Genomic DNA, 20698 nt, shown 5'->3' with positions numbered 1-20698 from the left:
ATTACTCCCTCCGTTCCATTTTATGTGGCAACATTTGACCGGGCACGGAGTTTAAGAAATAAATGAAGACTTTGAAATGTTTACCAAATTGCCCTTTAAAAAGTAGACTCTTTTTTCTCTCTCCTCATAAATGTATTGGAGTATTATTTTAAGATTAAGTGGGACCAACAAGGATAAAAGAGGAATTGTACCTTTATAAACTTACCATATAAGGAAATGTGACATTCTTTTTGGGACTGACCAAAAAGGAAATTGTGCCACATAAAATGGAACGGAGGGAGTATTATTATTATTATTTTTATTTATTTATTTTTTTTTTGTAAAAGAATGTGGGGGTATTTTTGTAAACAAATATTTTTTTAATAATCTTTATACAAGGCTTGCTATTTCCAATACATCAAACCAAACAATGTATAAGAAATAATGCAAGCATAACTAATGCAAGCATTACTAATACATCATATTCAGCATTATTCTTATACACTCTACCAAACGACCCCTTAGTGTAATCCCTCTACTTGTGGTCTAGGGAGGGGGTGTGGCGTATGCAAACTTTACCCCTACCTTTGTGGGTTTTCTCCAAGTGTTTAAAAATCAATCCGTAGATTTCCAAGCCAACCTTGAATACTTTGATGTGGCTTGTGCCTTGTGGCAAAACAGTCCTATAGTTGAAGTTGTTTTTTCGAATTGTTGAACAATTTTCATGTCATTTACTAAGTATGTTGCATTTCCTAGTTTTTGACGTATTTTGCTTTATCTATTTGGTTCATAAGTACCTGTCCATACTGGAGTTTAAAGGGTGGCCTGTTCCACCATCAAGCTGGAGATTCTTAAAACTTAACTCAGCCTTAGAACAGTACGACTATCCTGGAATTTGCAGCTTTCTATCGAGTTCATCAGGTCTTGAGACATTGGTCATTGACTGGCGCCATCCTAAACAAAGAGTAAGTTTCTTTTAGAACTTTATTTTTGTTACTTAATGTAATTAATATAAAACTATTAGTGAAAGATGATATATGTTTAGTGCTTCAGGGAAAAAAAAATCATTAAACTGTTATGTTTCATAGACAATGATAAAAGGTTACAAAGAGGGGCTTTTGACAGCTTATCCTCTTCCAAAAAGGGGATTTGGCAAAATTTATCACCTTTTTAATTTGTCTGCAATCAACTCCTTTGCTTTCTACTTAGATGAGAATAACTGGTTAATATATCGGATTTTTTCCTGCAGAAATTGCTGTCAAAGTACACAAATGAGGATGAACGACGGAGGAGATTTGAAACACATAGTTTTAACTGTTCATTGCCACATCTAAAGACCTTCAAGTTCATTAACTTTTATGGAAAACCAAGTGAAAATAAGTGTGTACATCCATTGATCAAATGTTTGTGCAAGAATGCGACAGCACTAAAGAAGTTTGGCATTGCTTGCGAATTCAGAGGGAGAGATGTGTTTTGGAATTATGTCGTCAGGAGGTCCTAAGCTTTCCAAGATCCTGTCCGCAAGCTTCAGTTGCCTTTCCTTGTTGATAATCTTATGCCATTCTCTTTTTTTGTGATCGCGACATACATAACAACCTTTTAATGTTGGTTTGAAATTGGTTTATAGTGGATAGATGAGATTTGGATTCTAGTTATCAGTANAGGGAGAGATATGTTTTGGAATTATGTCGTCAGGAGGTCCTAAGCTTTCCAAGATCCTGTTCGCAAGCTTCAGTTGCCTTTCCTTGTTGATAATCTTATGCCGTTCTCTTTTTTTGTGATCGCGACATACATAACAACCTTTTAATGTTGGTTTGAAATTGGTTTATAGTGGATAGATGAGATTTGGATTCTAGTTATCAGTATCCAATACAAAATAGCTGTTTGTAGTTTTTTAATGTCTAAGCACAATGCATTTTTTCTTTGATAATCATGTAAGAAAGCTTGATCTAAGGTTGAATGTCATTTTGCAGAAATTGTATTTCTTGATTCATTACGACTCAATGGGCTTGCTTCTTTCGACATGTGTTATTTTTTTGAGCAAAATTGAGAACCTGCCACTTGAAGAAAATCATGCATTGGCAAGATGTTATAGAATTAAGACATGGGCTAACTGTTGATTACTATATTGTGATACTGATATGAGATGGTTTACTAGAAAAAGTGTGCATATGTCTATGTTACATTGAGCTAAGGTTCTTGTAAAGATGGAACTCCCTACATCAGCTGTTCCTTCAACAGATCATTCTTATCTTTTATTTCAGCTTGCAAATGTGCAATGTCTTTGTGATGGTTTATCTGCTATCGTTGCCCATACCTCATGGTCAGCCCCATGGACAGAGGGATGAACCTCACAATTATACCACTGTTCCAAATTATTCAGAGTAAAATCATTGGTTCAGAAGCTACTTTTACTTGGACTTGAAAGCTCTGGAACAAGCATCATCAGGTATTTCCTTTTTGGATCCGTCTGACTAATTTATTGCATGTCACCTGATAGAAGATCTGTTTGCTCTTCATTAACTATTTTATAGCTGAAGTCAAAGCTTCTCTAAGAAATTTTCTTGGAAATTTATTAGGTGTTTCTGTATATCCACAAACATTTGGAAATGCCCGTTGCATGTCCCTTTTGATGCTTTGTGTCTAGTCGAACATCATTGTTGAGAAGAAGTAATACTCGGACCAAAAAGTAAAATCTGTTATCCATTGTGCAACACGAGCCGGATGTCTTCCTAACTGAACCCTATTACTCCCTTTCTTGAAAGACACAACTCCACTTTCTGTTGTTAAAAGGGAGAAACTGAAGTATAGTTTGAAACTCCATAATGTTATGTACTCATCCAAATAATTTACTCATTTCGTGACAGGTACCAGCTAATTAGAGTAAAGGCCAACGGAATGGATGAAGGATGCTACTGAATGGAGATGTTTGAAGATGTTGGCGTTGCGGTATTTTGTATGGCCCTGATGCATGTCAAAGAACAATCTGAAAAAATGGCCAGACATCCCTGTTTCAAAGAGACCTCATCATTTGTTTTAATCTCGAACAAGAATGATCTTTTCGAGCAGAAGATCATTTGTGTACCACTGGGCTCTTGCAAGTGGTTCAGCGATTTCAGTCCAGTGCAGACTCACCATAGTAACCAGTCACTAGCAAAACAAAACATATTACTATGTCACCATGTAGTTTAAAGACCTCTATGTTTGTGGCAAGAGACTGTACAACTGATGTTTAGCTCTTCTCTATTTATCTATTAAAATATTAAGTGTATATCTTAGTGGGTATAAATTGACAAAAATGTAACTATTATTTTGGTGCAACTCTTATAACCACTATTGTCATGATCTACCACTGATTTCACCCATTATTCTACCTCATTATACACTGTAACTTAGGTAACGTTTGGGCTATTCATATACGCAATTTACTACCCATTATCTTCCTATTTATTGTAAGAAAGAATTCCTCACCTATAAATAGTGTGGTCTTACTTTGTATTGGTAAGAAGAGAAATAATGTAAGAAAGGATGAGAAATTCATATTGAGGTTAGTATAGTGAAAGAGAGAGTTGAGACAAAGAAAAATATTCCAGGTCTAGCTATATTCATTATACAAAAGAGAATATTTATATGTTGAAGGAAGTTGTTCTCATGTGGAGCTTTTGACTCTTCAACTAAATCTAGAGTTGTTTGACGTTGTTGGGTTGTTGTATCCTAGAGGGAACAAGTCAAGAGTGTTACTGCTGGATCGGTGTAGATTCTGCCACAGTGAGCTTGAATCTCCTTAAAGAGAGTGAGATATTCGTGTCTCAACTTAAATGATTATTTATTCATTTTTTTAATTTTATTTTCAACTGTAATTTTTTATATTTATAGTTAGGGAAATAGTATATTACACAATCATATCATGTATATGAATTGAATGAGTAGTCTAATTGAATATAGGATCTTTCTACAAAGCTCGCCAAAAATTATATTTCAAACTTAATCAATGACCACCCAAATATAGTTCCCAATTAAGGGTGTTAAACGCGGTGAACTGAGTTAAATTTATGGTTACAATGCATACATCACTGCACTTTTATTTGACACCCAACATAATAATAAACACCCAATGTAATGATAAACGATTCGTCTCACCGTGATCTTCTCTTGAATTCTCTAAAATACTTCTATCGCTCCATTCCTGTAGGGGCAAAGAACTTGTCATTGTCTCGACTGTGCTACATGAATCTCTGGGGAATTAAGTTTGGAGTGGGAGAGCACTCATTTAAGGTGGGTTTACTACTTAGATGATTTAAGCAGTTATTCGTTTTGCACTTGGCTACTCAGCGTATATCGTGGGCATGATAATTGGTACACTAGAGGTGCATCTTTCCTGATCCTCTCATATTAGGGAAAGATCCTTTCAATACTCTAATGCCCATATCGGATATGAACTGAACTATAGATTCTTAATTTACTTGGATCAAGGTGATGAGTATTTGAACCAAACTATTAACGGAATGAACACTTTAAACTAAAGTATTGACAATAGGAATATTTTATACTAAATTATTTTGAAAAGACATTTCTATTGAATTTTACATAATTTAAGGACATTTATTTTTACCTTTTTTTCATTTTTCCTTTTTAATGTTTTACTAATTTTTTATTTTGGGGTGGACTACTACGTAGATGCTTTCAACAGTTATCTATTCCGCACTTGATTACTCCGCGTATATCGTGCACACAATATCTGGTATATTAATGGCGCGTCCTTCCCAATCCTCTCAATGCACAAAAGCCCACACTGGATATGGACCGAACTATCAATCCTTAATTTACTTAAATCAAGGAGGTAGGTTTTTAAACCAAACTATTAACAAAATGAAACTTTTGGGTATATTATACTAAATTATTTGAAATGACTTCTTTCTTCGGGGTTTTCATACCTGACATTTGAACTCATTTAACTCTAATAGATGCTCCATGGTCTTATTGTACGATTTGGACTAGAGATATAATATTTAAGTAATCTTTTCGTTTCATTAATAGATATACAATTTTTGTTGGATCATTATATTGTTTTAATGAGTTTGGAGTTGCACATATTTTATCTTTGTGCTTAATTGATTTGGTAAGTCTATGGATATTAGGTACGCCCGACAGGTAGTGTTAGTGGGTGCCAGTCATGTCTAGGGGGTAGTGTTAGCGGGTGCCAGTCATGTCTAGGGGGTAGTGTTAGCGGGTGCCAGTCACCAAGGAATGTTCTAACCTGGATTACTCTTGATATCAGAGTATATGAGATTTCTAGAGTAAAAACTCTTGATATGAATTCTGGTGAAATTCCCATAGCAAAACCTCTTTCTGAAACAAGTCAGACTCCAAGGTTATCAGGATTTATGTTCTGTACTGCAAAACGTTGTTTCTACTTCAGGTTCCACCTGATAAATGTCCTTGGGATCTAAGCACAATCCCTATGAAAATGCTGCAAAGTATGGTGGTGCAGCAAATTAGGAAAGTAGCGAAAGAATGTGGTGTTAATCAGCTCCCAATAGTATAGTTGAATGCTAATGTTTGAAACAATCTTATATTCTGAGGGCTAAAGAGCTTGTGTGGTTGGTCCAATTGAACTTGTGAGCCCGATTTAATGGAGGAAATGATTAAAAAAATAGACAATTGACTGATTTGCTATCCTCGAGTGAGGTATTGACATTTCACCAATAGTTGGTGTAAGATTGATAGATAAAATGATGTTCTTATTTTGTTTTGTCCAGCTTTGGAAGAATTTGAAATGCAATATTAAAGTTTCATAATTCAACTCTATTTAGAATCGATGAAATCAGAGATACTTCTGTGGAATTGCAACTTTAATACATGTTCTCAAATTTAGATGTGTAGTCAATAGCAATTATAATACCTGGTCGTTTGGAGGTGTATTGTGTCAACTGTTTGATATATGCTTAGTGTATTCTTGGAAAACTTGTCTTCTTGTGGCGTGATGATTGTTCCACTTCTCACATTTTGGGACGTCGAATAGCATATCACCTAATTTCTCATTGGAATTTGTAATATAAGATATAAGATTAAACGTCGTTACTATATATGCATAATTTGTTAGACGTCGATAATATATATGCATCAATTTTGCTTCTTATTTAAGACATTTTCTCTTTCTTTTTCAATTTTATACTCTCTTTTAAATCCTAAAAATTTAGAAAAGGGATTTTTAATAGTTTTGTGCACAGGTTTTGAGGATATCACTGTGGGTAAACCGCAATTACTCCATTTCAATTTGTCATTACCAAGGTTATCTATACTCCATGGAATTGACGGATGGTGCTATGGAAAAGGTATTATCTGGTTGGCCCTAACTTGGAACGCTTGGAATTACAAAAAGTTTCAGGCATACAACGTCTGGAAATTAGATCTGTGAAGATGATAGTATTGATGATAGAAGAGTACTACGATAAGAATCATGATATTTGGCTTGAAATAATAGCCCCGCATATTAAACATTTGGAAATTCTGGGATTGTGTAGTCAGATACGCATCATGCAGAGAAATGTTTCTTCACTTGTTTATGCTATCCTTCGTTTACATTTTGATTTTAAGGATGAGGAAAGCAACTTAGAGAAGGAGTTTAGCTGTTTGAAGGAACTTCTTCATGGTGTTGCCCATGTCGAGTGTCTTGAACTGAGTAGCTGGTGCATCGAGGTTTATTCATACTCTTCACTATCCAAAAGTCATGATTTTTTTTATTTGCTATTGAATCATCACTATAGTAACATTAATATCGTCACTACTTGGGATAATTTGATAACTAAGTTGCTAAGTACTCAAGAGTAAAGAGTTTGCAATTGATAGAACAATGTGTAAAATTTGGTTTGATTTACATTGATCTTACTTTTAAGTCGTGTTTATGGGGTTTTCCAAGTGTTTAAGGGTCCGTCTTTGGATTTTCAAACCAACTATGATTTGATGTGGAAAATCACAGTCGTATAGTCCAAGCTATTTTTTATGAATTATTCAACGGTTTGCATCTCATTTAGCAAATATGTCATATTTCCATGCTTTGACATATTCTACTCTATCTTTTTGGTTTACAAGTGCCTGTCCATTCTGGAGTTGAAAGGGTGGCAGTCTCCACCATCAAGCCCGGAATTGGTTGGTCCTTAAATTAGCCGACGACCAGTTGGACTTCCCTGGAATTTGCAGCTTTCTACAGAGCTCATTGGATCTTGAGACATTGGTCATTGATTGGTTTGAGGATGCATCAAGAGTAAGTTTCTTTTAGACCTTTATTTGTATTACGAAAAGGGGGGACGTGACTTCCTTACGTGTTAAAAAAAGATAAGCCCCTAATAGGAGGAGGACTCCCATTTGCAATTTGAGACATAACTAGTTTAAGTACTTAATAATCTCCAAAAGTAATGTAGTTAAACAAGGTCTCACTTTTGCTTTTTGCAGCTACAATGTAGCCTTACTCTCTATTTGTGTATCTCTGCCTCTTCTTGATGCCTTCTATGATTAAACCAATTACTTCACAAAAAAAGGAGCTTCACAACAATATCTTCTGACTTGTGGAGATTTGTCCCATTGTACGCTGTTTTCACAAGAACTAAAAAGGAGAAAAAGGTGAAACAAATAACATGTGAGCTGACATAAGGATCAAAAAGTTTTTGTAACTCCCTTGAGAGCATTCACAATAAAATAAGGGCGGTCTTCCACCCAAATGTTTCTAATACAATGTTCAAGACACCATAGGTGATTGTCGCTATCAAAATGATTTCTGAGTGAACTTTTGGAAGTTGTTGGAAAAAGACGCTTCACAAATGATTGTTCTCACCTTCATGCGAGGGGGGTATATGATCAGATTTGATGAAGCTTTGAACCATTTTTGTTGTTGTTTGCATGTACTACATTGTATGTAACATTTGCTAAGCACTTTAGATGTTCCTTCAATTTAAAAATTCATGACCTTTTTATTCTATCCACAATCAACTCTTTGGCTTCCGGTTTTCATCTAAGGAGAGTAACTGGTTAACATGGCGGTTTCTTTCCTACAGGACCTGCTGTTAAGGTACACAAACGAGGATAAACAAATCCGAAGGTTTGAGACACATAGTTTTAACGGCTCATTTCCACATCTGAAGACTGTCAAGTTCGATAACCTTAGGGGCTACTAAGTGAAAATAAGTTTGTGCTGCCATTGGTAAAATATTTGCTCAAACATGCGATCGTGCTAGAAAAGTTTGTCATTGCTGCATCATTCTTAGGTGATGCGTTTCCAGATCATGCTGAAATGACACAGGAGTTCCTAAGACTTACAAGATCATCTCCGCACATTTCAGTTGTCTTTTCTCATTAATAACCTTTGACCCCTATCGTTTTAACCAATTGCAACAAATCAAACTAATTTTGTAAAGAAAGCTAAGCAGTGGAACCTTGGCACATCGTGTATGATGGGGGATTACAGAAGGAAAGAAATAGTTTTGTGCTTTGAAGGAAAAGCTTTTTTGTGAACTGAGAAGTCTATTGTAATATATCTATATTTATTGAGATTGGCTATTTGAACTGTCATGTTACTATATGTGAGACTATCAATCTATGCAAAAACAAATCATTTTACCCACTTGATCTCCCAAAAGATAAATAAGTATGTTGCATGTGTATGATAAAAGAGTGCTAAAGTGTTTACCTGCATTAGTTAAGTGTTATTAGATCCATTGTTGCTAAAGGCTTTAGGGACATATACAAAGAGTGTTAATTGCTACTAAAAATTCATATTTAACGACAATTGAACTATTGTCGTTAATTAGATGCCGATTAAGATCATTTTTTATGTAGTGAATTGACTGGACAGTCAGAAGAATTCCAGAATCCAGATATTATAGTCAAGTATTGTTAAGCTCATGCCACACAAGTTCACCTCATCTAAAATATCAACAAGGTAGGAATAGTCCCTACTTTCTTCAGTATTAAAGTCTATCAATATCTCTTTATTCTCTTGAGACAGCTATTTCAGATCCTTGTGGATATGTTTCTTCTAAGTTGGAATTAAGAAGCTCAAGTTGCATTGCTACACGTAGAAACTTAATAAACAGGTAGCACACAAGTCTGTTTGGGTCATAGAGGTCACCATGCATTTAGGAAAGTATAAACACTATGTGGGCCGTCAAAGTCACCATAATCTCTAGAGGAAATTTCTCAAATAGTCACTATAATGAACTTAATTAGGCTTCTTAGCTACAATTTGCATATTTACAGGTTGTAACTATAGTTTAAGTTGCTATGAGCGACCTTGTTTGTATAATTTGGGGATAAGGTACAAGTACCCCTATACTATGACCGAAATCCCAAAGACACATCTTAACTAAACTAAGGTCTTATTACCCCTGAACTCATTCAAAAAAATTTAGACAGAATGTCTGTTTGATCTCTGTATTAACCAAAAATGGACCGTTTATCATCAAATTATTGAAAATGGTCATTCTGTCATTTGACTACTTAAAATTAGCTCAAGCTATGGTTTCCACTTTTATTTTTCTCTATCTCACTCTTATAATTTGAAAAAATGTATATTTATTTCCGTAAATTTGTTATATTAATGTTGGTGTGATATACCAAAAATATATTAAATTACACTTGAAAATAAAATGATTAAAATGAATAAAACAAAATTCAGGTTGGGGCGCAGATACTCGCTCTCTTTAAGGAGATTCAAGTTTATTGTGGCATAATCTACACCAATCCAACAGTATATCTCTTGACTTGTTTCCTGCAAGATACAACAACCCAACAACGTTATACAACTCAACCAACTTTGAATTAGTTGAAGAGTTCAAAGTTCCACCAAAAGAACACATTCCTTCAACACATAATTACTCTCTTTTGTATAGTGAATTAGTTGAAGACTTAGAATATTTTTCTTTCTCTCAACTCTCTTTTTCACTACACCAAACTCAATATACGCACAATATAAACTTATCATCTTTTCTTACATTATTTCAGTTGTATATATCTTGTTGTACTCCACACAAAGTAAGACCACACTATTTATAGGTGAGAAAATCTTCGGCAAAGGAAGATAATAGAGTTGTAAATTGGATAAATAAATGGCCTAAAAGTTACATGAGTAATAAGGTATAATAATAGAATAAAAAGTGAAATAATGTGTTACAGACTAATAAGGTTTCAATAGGGAAGTAATGCTATAGAGGACCATTACCACGTTCTGTGAAGCAAATACTCCCCTAGTGTTCATGTAACATTTGATAGACTAAGGCAGAATATGCTATTAAACCTAATTAAAGTATGAGACAATTTAATAATAAAATAATATTAAAATTTTCACACTAACAATCCTCCACTCATTTTAATATTTAGATAAAAGGGTACTTTACAATTTAGTTGAAGGTAGACTATTATGCATAATGAAGGTGTGCCTGCATTGAACCTTCACTTAGTAAAATATTAAATTTTACTCTGGAGTCTGTAGTGGTCTTAGACTTGAACTATGACTGCTTAAGGGAAATAAAGCATCACTACTTACATACAATAATCAAGGTGTTGACATAAACTTTCATAGTTAGCACATCACAACCTTGTGCTATTTAAATTTTCATGAGTGTGTTTTAGAATTAGCCCATTCTCATAGAAAGCGACCTACTTTTACATTCACATAGGTGAAATCTGTCAAGGGTGCTCTTATAATTTGACACCCTATTCATATGAGATACAAAATTTAATTAAGAGTTCAAAGACTCAACCTCCACAAATCATTATAGGTGTCACGACCCAACGCTACCCCCTAGATGTGACACGGTGTACAAGACTCCGAAAACCCTCATAACATATCATAACATAAGAACATAGGAAAAAATGCGGAAATTTAAAACTTTTCTTTACAATTGAAGTCTCTTATAAAAACTAAATGGGAGTCTACAACACTATGTCTCAAACCAAATATAACACTTGAATACAATCTTAGGGACACAACCCTTACAAAAGTCTAAAACATAAAGAAAGACTTAAAGGACATACTGGTCAAGCCCTCGAATACTATAAAGACTCACCAATCTTCTTTTCTTGATCTACTATGGTCCTAGCCATGAGGGTGGAAGCCGATATCACCAAACCCTACACTTTGTAGAAAAATGTAGAAATATGGGTTAGCACAAAAATGTACTAAGTATGGAAGCCATGCATAAAAATCCTTAAAACATGCAAAAAGGGACATTTTAGTTGAAATCATGCTATATGCCAATTTTGAACATCATCTTTGAAATAGTTGGAGAATGTAGCTCATAAGACAACTCATGCACAATTCATCATAGCATAAATGATATCATCATAATGACAAGCATAGTCTCCAACATAAACATAAGGCATATCCCAATCTTCACAAGACATAGTTCACACGCATAGTTAAATACCAAATTCCTTTCATCATAATAGAACCATCACATAAGTAACCCTAGGTTATACTTGTGCAATGTATAGATAGAATCTCATACCCTATCTACACTAAGTATCACTTTTAGGCCACTATGCTCATACTTATCATGTTTTGATCTCATCCAGAGTCAATAGTCACAGACAAGAAAACATTCATATTCATAGCTTATAACAAGGAAAGTCACTATTAGCAACACTCCATACCATACATGCATAAATTCATATATCTTCATAGCATAAGGAAACCACACCCTAACCCCTTTCAAAGTCTACTTGTGCAATGTATAAGTGAAGTCTCATACCCCACTCACACTAAGTAAGGCCCATTAAGAAGTCATAAGTATAGTTCATGTTCATAGTTCACATAAAGCATACATTAACTCATAATCATCATGTCATAAGAGAAACATACCACACACACTCTCAAAGTCTACTTGTGCAATGCATGAATCAAGTCTCATAACCCCATTCATACTAAGTAGAACCTCATGAGGAACCATAGTACATAACTCATGTTCTTGTTCTTATTCTTGTTCATGGAGGAAAAATAGTCTTAATCGACATAGACCATGTGAGCTACATGGAATCCGGTGTCATGTTTCACACCAAAAAAAGATGTCCTACTTGCCTAAGGTAGAATTAAATGTATTAGTTTTTAGGTGGATCCACTAGCTAAAGACCTATGCGGGCACATAGTGATGGGATAGGGAGATTGCTTCTAGAAACCCCAAACCTATTGCATTGACGGGGGAGCTTCCATCTCATGAGATTATCTTTAGAGAACCCGGCCTATTGTATTGACGGGATGACCTCTACCTCATTTTCCATATTCACTCGGTGCTAAGCATTATTTCCCAAAATTATATGTTTAGTCTTGAATTGGATTTACATGCATGGAGGAGTATCTAGACTCTCCATCCAACACAACTCATAAAATAGCTCATAGATCATGCGTGAGAATGTACTTTCACAACCCATGTCTTTAAATTAGATTCTATTAGGTGAGAACTGACTTTCAACCTAGAATCTTCATAATGAATTCAATTAGGTGAAAACTAACTTTCAACCTAGAATCTTCAATATGTGAGGAAAACTGTTATATTATAATCATGTGTTTTCATGAGAATAGACTTTCAATCAACACAAGAAGATTATCATGATCATGTACATTTCATGCATAGTAATGTGTAAAGGTGCATATGAGAAATAACCTTTCAAGTAACACCATAGATACATCATAATCATACTCATACATGGAGTGTGTGTGTGATTGTCCTTTTATTGACACCACAACATTATCATCATAGACACTTCACTCTTAAAGTGTTCATAAAGCATGTACATAATATCACAACCATGCATAATTCTCATATCTTGCATACAAGGATCATAGATCACATCAAATCAACATATCTAACATTCATTATATTAGACATGGATATTACCATAATCCAAGTAGTTCATTCATTGCATGCATAAGCTCATGTACTCATACTGTAGGTCATGTGGGTAAAGTCCTTCCACAATAATACCATATACATTTCAACATGCATAATAGCTTCCTTCTTAAAGCCTCAGCATTCATAGCTCATTCATTTTAGCTTTTACCATTTAAGCCTTAGAAGCCATCTTCATACTACAAGCATTACTCTCAAGCAATACCTCACATGGTCATCATGTAAACCTAACTCTCAAGGTAAACTAACCACATGTTTCATTCTTAACCAATTATAGTCATATAACATCAAGTAAACTCAATCTCAATACTACTCAACCATGATCCATCATATAAACCCTAACCTAATTCATTCATGTCTACAAGCTTTACTTATAAAAAATTCATATTTAGGTCATCTAGTCTAAGACAATTCATAAAGAAGTTCATCAATCTTAGAAGGTCACATCTAAACCCTCAATTTGTCTCTTTCATGGCATAACACTAGACCATACCAATTTCACCCTAGAATCTTAGGTTAATCAAGGATACATGTATAATCATACTAAAATCATGTAATTACATCATAACCAATCATTATTTACTCAATTGAGCCAATAAACAACAATACCCACACTTAAGATCCAAATTGGGAAAATTAGGGATTTCATGGGTTCCTGGGGGAATTCATCATAAACCAACAATAATTTCATCAATTCAATCATAATTCATCATAAATCATCCATTGAAAACATTTTGAAAGAGAACCCATGACTTAGATTGAAACCCTAGCTTTTGGAGAATTGGAAGCTTTGAAATCAAGTTTTGAAGTGACTCAATGGGAGAAGGCTACCCATAGATGAAAAGCTACCATACCTTATGAAGATTCCTCACAAAATTGAGTGGAAAATTTGAGTTCTTGAGCCCTAGACCTTGACCTCCTCTTCTTCTTCTTCTTCTTCTTCAATAGAGGTTCTAGAGAGAGAAATATTGGAAGAGGGTTGGGTTATGTTTTGGGGATCTTGGAAATTATGAAGTGTAATGGGGTGGTTAATTGTTTAAAATGTCTTAAATAAGTGAAATAAAACAATATAAACCGTCCCCATTCATTAACTAATTAATTTGGAATTTCCTAAAATAACCAAGTCTTGGCCGAGATTGGATAGAAAGGTGCAGATGTGACCCACGGACCGTGGGTCCACTCACGCCCCGTCCTGCAGGTCGTGGGTGAGGGGTTTGCAGCTCACTTTTCCATGTCTTGACCCACGAGTTGGAGCTATGGAGCGTGGATGGACATACGCCTAATAGGTCTCATCCGTAGGTCCTAACTTTTTTGGCAGACTTTGTGTTCTTGGGGTTAGACTTTAGGGTCCCCCTCAAGGACGTTGGTTGGTCCTTGGGGGGTCGTACCTTGACGTTTAACCCCTAAACCCTTTAACCTAAGCTCGGGAAATCATTTTACAACATAAAACCCCACATCAAACTCAACAACTCACTCGTAAGGCCTTACTTTCACCTACTAGTTTTTCAAGATGTTATAATAGGATAAATGCACTTCTATCATAGGGATTGAATAAAATTAATATTAGGGAATTTCACAACAAGTCATCATGTGATTTGTTCTACCCATTGAACCTGGTTATAGGATCTCTAGTCTCCAAGTTGGTTTTCCTCATACATGACTCATAAATTTATGAGCTTTAATTGTATCCCCCTCAATGTGCTTCAGATCCAATATGTTGCTAAGACCTTAGTTTATGAATCTGCAAGATTATCACAAGTTTTAACACAATTAATATTGATGGTATGCTAGTGATCAATATGATCTCCCAATATTGTATTTTAGCCTCATGAGTCTGAATTTGCCACTTTAATAACGATTTTTTACTCTGCCATTATTTGGTGCAATCACAATTAATCAAAACTAGAAAATTGATTTCTCAAAATAAAGTACTTGATATAGTAAAACCAATTCACTTTTTCACTAGTTGAAACTTAATTTTTTTACTTCAACCTCCATATTATATTTTGCAAATAATATAATTTGGTTTTTTCATTTCCAACAAATAGCATCAAGTTTTCTCATATGATTTGCTTGTACCCGTTAAGTACTTTATGCGAACACAATATCAAGTCAAGTTGTTAGTCACATCTCTCATATATTTTATTAGGTTAGAAGCCTCTAGAATGGGAATAGAAACAAAGTTTTTCCATGCATATGTCAAGGGTAAGAGGAGAAAGTTGCAGATCTCAGAAATAAAGACTAGGCAGAGAGATGTAATTATTTCAACTCAGAATATTGGAGAAGAGGCAATAAATATTTTCCAGGAGCAATTTATGGAAAATAATAATCCCCCTAATTTTTCAATGCTAGTTATCATACCTAGAGTGATATCAGATGAACTAAATGAATAGATGAGAAGAATACCAATAGAGGAGGAGATCGAAGAGGTTGTTCTTGCCATGAATGGAGATAGTTCTAGTGGTCCAAATGGATTCTCTAGGCATTTTTTCCATTTTTATTGGGACATTGTAAAGGTGGATATCAATAACATGGTAAGAGTTTTTTTTTGTGGATAAAAACTTCCAAGAGTTATTACTCATATTATTCTAATACTAATCCCAAAAAAAAAAGTGGTTGGTAACTTTGGGGATCTGAGACCTCTCAGCTTAAGCACTTTCACTAATATGATTATATCAAGGATGTTACATGATAGATTGGTGGCAGTGCTTCCTGAAATAATCTCACAGAATTAAGCAGGATTTGTGAAAAGGAGAATTATCACTGAAGATGTCCTTTTTGCTCAAGACATAATTAGAGGCATCAATAGAAGAAATAAGCTTCAAAATGTAACAGTGAAGTTAGACATGGCTAAGCAATATGATAGAGTATCATGAATCTTCCTCTCTAAGGTGCTAAGAAGTTTTGGCTTCTCAGAGAGAATATTAAACAAGGTGGTAAGGTCGGTGTCTAACAATTGGTACTCAGTGATCATGAATGGACAAACATTTGGTTTTTTCAGTCAACTAGAGGATTGAAGCAAAGACATCCACTCTCACCAACCCCCTTTATCATAGCAGCAGAGGTTTTGGCTAGAAAGGTCAATCAACTTTTCAAGGATCAGGATTTTAAGGGATTTGAATTACCAAAATTGAGCCCAGTGATTAACCATTTGTCAGATGATACTATATTGTTTTGTTCAGGACATCCTAATTCAATGAAAAAAATGATAAAGGTGATAAGGGGATATGAAATGGTGTCTTGAAAGATGATTAATCTTGACAAGAGTCTATTCTATTTGCATGAAAAGGTACCAATTGGAGCTTGCAGGCAAATAACAAGAATTACAGGTATTAAACAATGTTCCTTTCACTTCCTTTCACTTATCTGGGGTACCCCAATTTCTATGGGAGGAAGAATAGATCCCAGTTTGAGGCATTGATTAAAAAGGTGATGAAGAGAATTATTCTTTGGCACAACAGACTACTCTCTTTTAGGAACAAATATGTGTTAATATCCCCTATGCTACTGTCTATGTCAATTTATGTTCTATCAACTTTGAACCCATCGGCTTGTGTCATTAATCAGATGCATAGAATTTTTGTAAAATTCTTTTGGGCTAATACTGCAGGGGCTAAAAACAAGCACAGGGTGGCCTGGGATAAAATGTGTTATCCAAAAAATGAAGGGGGCTTGGGGTTGACATCACTACATGATGTCTCAAAGGCGCTTTTTGCTAAGCTCTGGTGAAACTTTAGAACTTTTACAAACACAACATAGGCTTCCTATATGTGAAACAAATACTACAAGAAGCACCACCCTATTTTTGCTCAGGGATATGACATATCACATGTATGGAGGAAAATGACAACAATCAGGAAAGAATTAGAACATGAAATCTGGTGGCAGGTTAAGGCTAGAAACTCTATCTTCTGGTTTGACAATTGGACTAAATAAGGAGAATTGTATCACATAGAGGGTGCGGCAAGGGAAGAGGAGTTGGAGGTTAAATATTTTAGCACAGAAAAGGGGTGGAATAGATAGAAGTTACTACAAAATTTGTCAACGGAATTGGCAGATTACATCATGGAGAATATTTTACCACTTAATTTCCAGCATGGTAATGATATAGCATGGTGGATGACACATTCACATGGGAGATTCACAGTGAAGTCAGCTTGAGACTTGATGAGAGGTAAACAAGATCAAAGAAGAGACTATGATTTAATCTAGATTAAAAGGCTACCTTTTAAGATCAACTTCTACAACAGATGACAACCTTAAAAAGATGAAAATCAATATAGTTTCCAGATGTTGGTGTTGTGATAGGAAAGACGAGGAGCCAATAACTCATTTATTCCTAACAGTCCCCATATCTACTAACTATGGAGGTTTTTTGCTAATTTTATAGGAATTAACATAGATGGGATGCATCTACAACAACATTTATAAAGTCATGCCAGCTATCATCACGTGGAGTCTATGGAAAAGAAGGAATGCCCTCAAACATGGCAGTGACATTAGCTATGAGAGTGTCACGACCCAAGGTACCCCTAGGCGTAACATGGCGTATAGGACCCCGAGATGCCTCATACAATCCACTTAGCATTCATAACATAAGAAATAGAATGGCAGGAGATAAAGAAGTACATTTCAAGTCCAAAAGTTTTATAAAAGTAAAGCGGAAGTCTAAACACTTGTATCATTAGCCATCTAGTACATAAGAATGAAATTTGGTTCTAGCCCATACATCATGTCCAAAACTGAAAGTAAGAAGGAAAAACTAAAAACAATGAAAATCCTTCCTCGAAGCATAAGGACTCACCAAAGCTTAAAATCTCTCAAATCAACTCCTAGCCACGAAATTGGGAACCCTGACTACCGGATCCTACATTTGGAGAAATGAAGGCAAGAGTATGTGTTAGTACTAAATATGTACCAAGTATGATAGCCATACATATAACATTTGATAACATGCTTAAAAAGGGGACATTTTATGACATGCAATGACCAAGCTAAAACATGATATAAAAAGGGTTAGAAAACATGAGTCATAAAACATGGTCAATGCAAGCTAACATCGTTAAAGTTCTTTGAACAAATGTGAGATACTTCTTGAAGTAACCTTAGTTCATTATTATTGTGGGAGATTTACCTTTAACCGACATATAAGACCATGTGAGCTATCAACACGGAATCCGGTGTCTACCCCACACCAAAAATGGGTGTCCTAATTGCCAAGGTAAGACCATGAACTTCTAACTTATGTGGATCCACTAGCTAATTAATATATATCTAAGACAATCATCCTATAGGGGCACATAAGGTATGGGATAATGATATTGCTTCTAGAAACCCGACCTCTACTAACGGGAGAGCTACCATCTCAATATCCTCTCGGTGCTAAGCGTAAGTCCCACGGAATAGTCATTTTCTTAACTTGTTCTTATTATCCATGGAAGGGCACGTCACCTTGCCAATCCAATATAAGTCATATGTAATCCATGCAAAGGTACAATTAAGTAATCAATCCAAGCTAGGTTTCATTAGAACAACTCCTTATCTTTGATTCATTTTAGGTGAGAAGATCTTTCAACCTTAGAATCCTTTATGTTAGAAAACCTTTCACATTCATGCATGAGGTAGTTATGTGAGCATTCCTTTCACAACAATTAACCACAAAAACATATATGCTTTTACTTTCTAAATATTCATAATTTACCTTTCATAGTTCAAAATTCATTTTCAATCATCAATATTTAGAAAACATGGGTTAATCATGGATTCATGGGAATTCATCATAAAATTATGTAATTAGCTCAATTCATGCTTGATAGATCATGAAACAATCAAATAAATCAATATTTAAAGGAACCCATGACATGGAAGAAAACCCTAACTCAATTGGAGAATCCTAACTTTGTAAATTGGAGAATTTGAGAACTCCATGGAGGAAAGGCTCCACGGATGAAGACTATCATACCTTAGAGTTCAAAGCCCACAATTAATGGTGAATTTGGAGACTTGATCTTGAAATCCTAGTCTTTTTCTTCAAGCGTTTAGAGAGAGAAATTTTTTAGGGAAGAACTTGGAGGGATTTGGGGAAATTCAAAAAGTGATTTTAGAATGGTTAAATTTTAGGCTTAAAAGACTTATATAGGGTTTAGGATTAGGATAAAAATGACCTAGTTAAGGTGTTAGATGCATGGAAAAAGACCCATATAACCTTGAAAAAATAACTGACGAGTTTTATTTTTCTAAGTCAATCTCCATGGACGGGTCTACCGTCTGTGGACGCTTCTACTGGTCGTGAACCTGTCTGTGAATCATTGTCTTAGAATAATTTTCACAAGGCTTGGGTTCAAGGATGAGTTCATTGACTGTGGACTCTTCTACCGTCCTTGAACCCTTCCGTAGACCCTTGTCTTAGAATATTTTTCACAAGGCTTGGGTTGAAGGATGGGTTCACTGACAGTGGACTCTTCCACCATCCTTGAACCCTTCCTTAGACCCTTGCCTTAGAATATTTTTCACAAGGCTTGGGTTCAAGGATAGGTTCATTGACCGTGGACTCTTCCACCGTCCTTGAACCCTTCCTTAGACCATTGCCTCAGAATATTTTTCAGAAGGCTTGGGTTCAAGGATGGGATCACTGACCGTGGACTCTTCCACCTTTCTTGAACCCTTCCTTAAACCCTGGCCTTAGAATATTTTTCACAAGAATGAGTTCACTGATTGTGGACTCTTCCACCGTCCTTGAACCCTTCCTTAGACCTTTCCACCGTTCTTAAAACCTTCCTTACAAGTCTTTTTTTTAAGTGTTACAGAGAGCATGGTGAACATGACATTGGAAGTGGCGAGACAGATGGTGAAGAGTCAAAACAATTGCAATTCTTTCAGCTCTTGATCAGTGTCTGAGGAGAAGGTTGCAGAATGTTATAATTTAGACGGATTCACTGAGTCTCAAAAAGATTATTCTGAAGACTTGGAGGATACCTTGAGAAATAATAGATAAGGTGGAGAAAATAAGAGAGCTACTTTAGAATACTAGAGCAACAATTATCCATATCATCAAAGAAGGTAATTGTTTGACTAATTCCTTGGCTAATATTGTCATTGACTCACAAACAGATCATGAGTATCACGATTGGCAAAAGCTCCTTCTGGTGGGAAGGAAGAACCTCATTTTAAACAAATCACAACTTGCAAACTATATGATAAAAACTCGCAGAATCACCCATAATGATACATAAATTAAAGCAAAAGGAGAATACACGAGGCATTAGATAATAGATGCTAAACAAGATGCAACACAGTATCAGAAGGCTTGCATACACCAAAATAGCTAATCAAGAGAATAAAAGTAATAAGAACATAATACAGTTGGTTGCAATGTTGTTAAAGAAATGCAACTGATTTACACAAAGCCAAATACTATCCTAACAAGCAAATACTAATTAAAGGACGAGGGGGAGAAGAGATATTTTACAGATCTAGAAGATGAGTACTCAACTAAAGGACACCAGAGATTTCGCCTACAAATGAGCTTCACTAGTTACCCATTCCTTCATCAGTCATTTGGGGATATACCATGAATACCTGAAGAAAGGAAAAGAGCTAAGTATAGAAATATAGAGAAATGAAGTAAGGAAGAAGAGTTTGATACATGTACCAATGAAGTTACAACACAAAAGAGCAGAGAGGAAGCTTTCGATCTTGAACATACATGGAGGACACTCAACTGATGGAAGAAAAGACAATCTTTCCGATGAGCTTACTCAGGCAATGGAGGAGAAGGGATTTTGTCAAATCACTTTCCAAAAAGTGATGATGACCTTAGA

General features: G+C 35.3%; 3 protein-coding genes and 1 pseudogene across 4 annotated transcripts in view; 3 read left to right on the top strand and 1 right to left on the bottom strand.

Annotated features, from left to right (window-relative positions):
• LOC125878197 (F-box protein At5g03100-like) overlaps positions 1-1632 on the top strand; it is a 3587-nt gene extending 1955 nt beyond the window's left edge. Inside the window, exons 2-3 of the mRNA XM_049559394.1 lie at positions 774-944; positions 1229-1632. Of these exons, the coding sequence (XP_049415351.1) occupies positions 774-944; positions 1229-1480 (423 nt within the window). The 3' untranslated portion in view covers positions 1481-1632. The remainder of the gene's footprint in view (positions 1-773; positions 945-1228) is intronic.
• Positions 1-3259, top strand: part of LOC125878193 (F-box protein At5g03100-like) — a 28625-nt gene extending 25366 nt beyond the window's left edge. The window contains exons 4-5 of one of the 2 annotated variants that reach the window (XR_007447734.1): positions 1823-2428; positions 2847-3259. The gene's annotated coding sequence lies outside the window, so the exon portion shown is untranslated. The remainder of the gene's footprint in view (positions 1-1822; positions 2429-2846) is intronic. The other variant, XR_007447735.1, reaches the window with a different exon arrangement.
• The window catches only part of LOC125878199 (guanosine nucleotide diphosphate dissociation inhibitor 2-like), a 225755-nt gene extending 214907 nt beyond the window's left edge, over positions 1-10848 (bottom strand). The window contains exon 1 of the mRNA XM_049559396.1: positions 10839-10848. The gene's annotated coding sequence lies outside the window, so the exon portion shown is untranslated. The remainder of the gene's footprint in view (positions 1-10838) is intronic.
• On the top strand, positions 6285-8568 carry LOC125842710 (uncharacterized; annotated as a pseudogene).
• Positions 10849-20698: the final 9850 nt, after the last annotated feature.

The sequence above is a fragment of the Solanum stenotomum genome, chromosome 10, assembly GCF_019186545.1.
Source record: "Solanum stenotomum isolate F172 chromosome 10, ASM1918654v1, whole genome shotgun sequence".
Lineage (NCBI taxonomy): Eukaryota > Viridiplantae > Streptophyta > Magnoliopsida > Solanales > Solanaceae > Solanum > Solanum stenotomum.
This window is presented reverse-complemented; position numbering and strand designations above follow the sequence as displayed.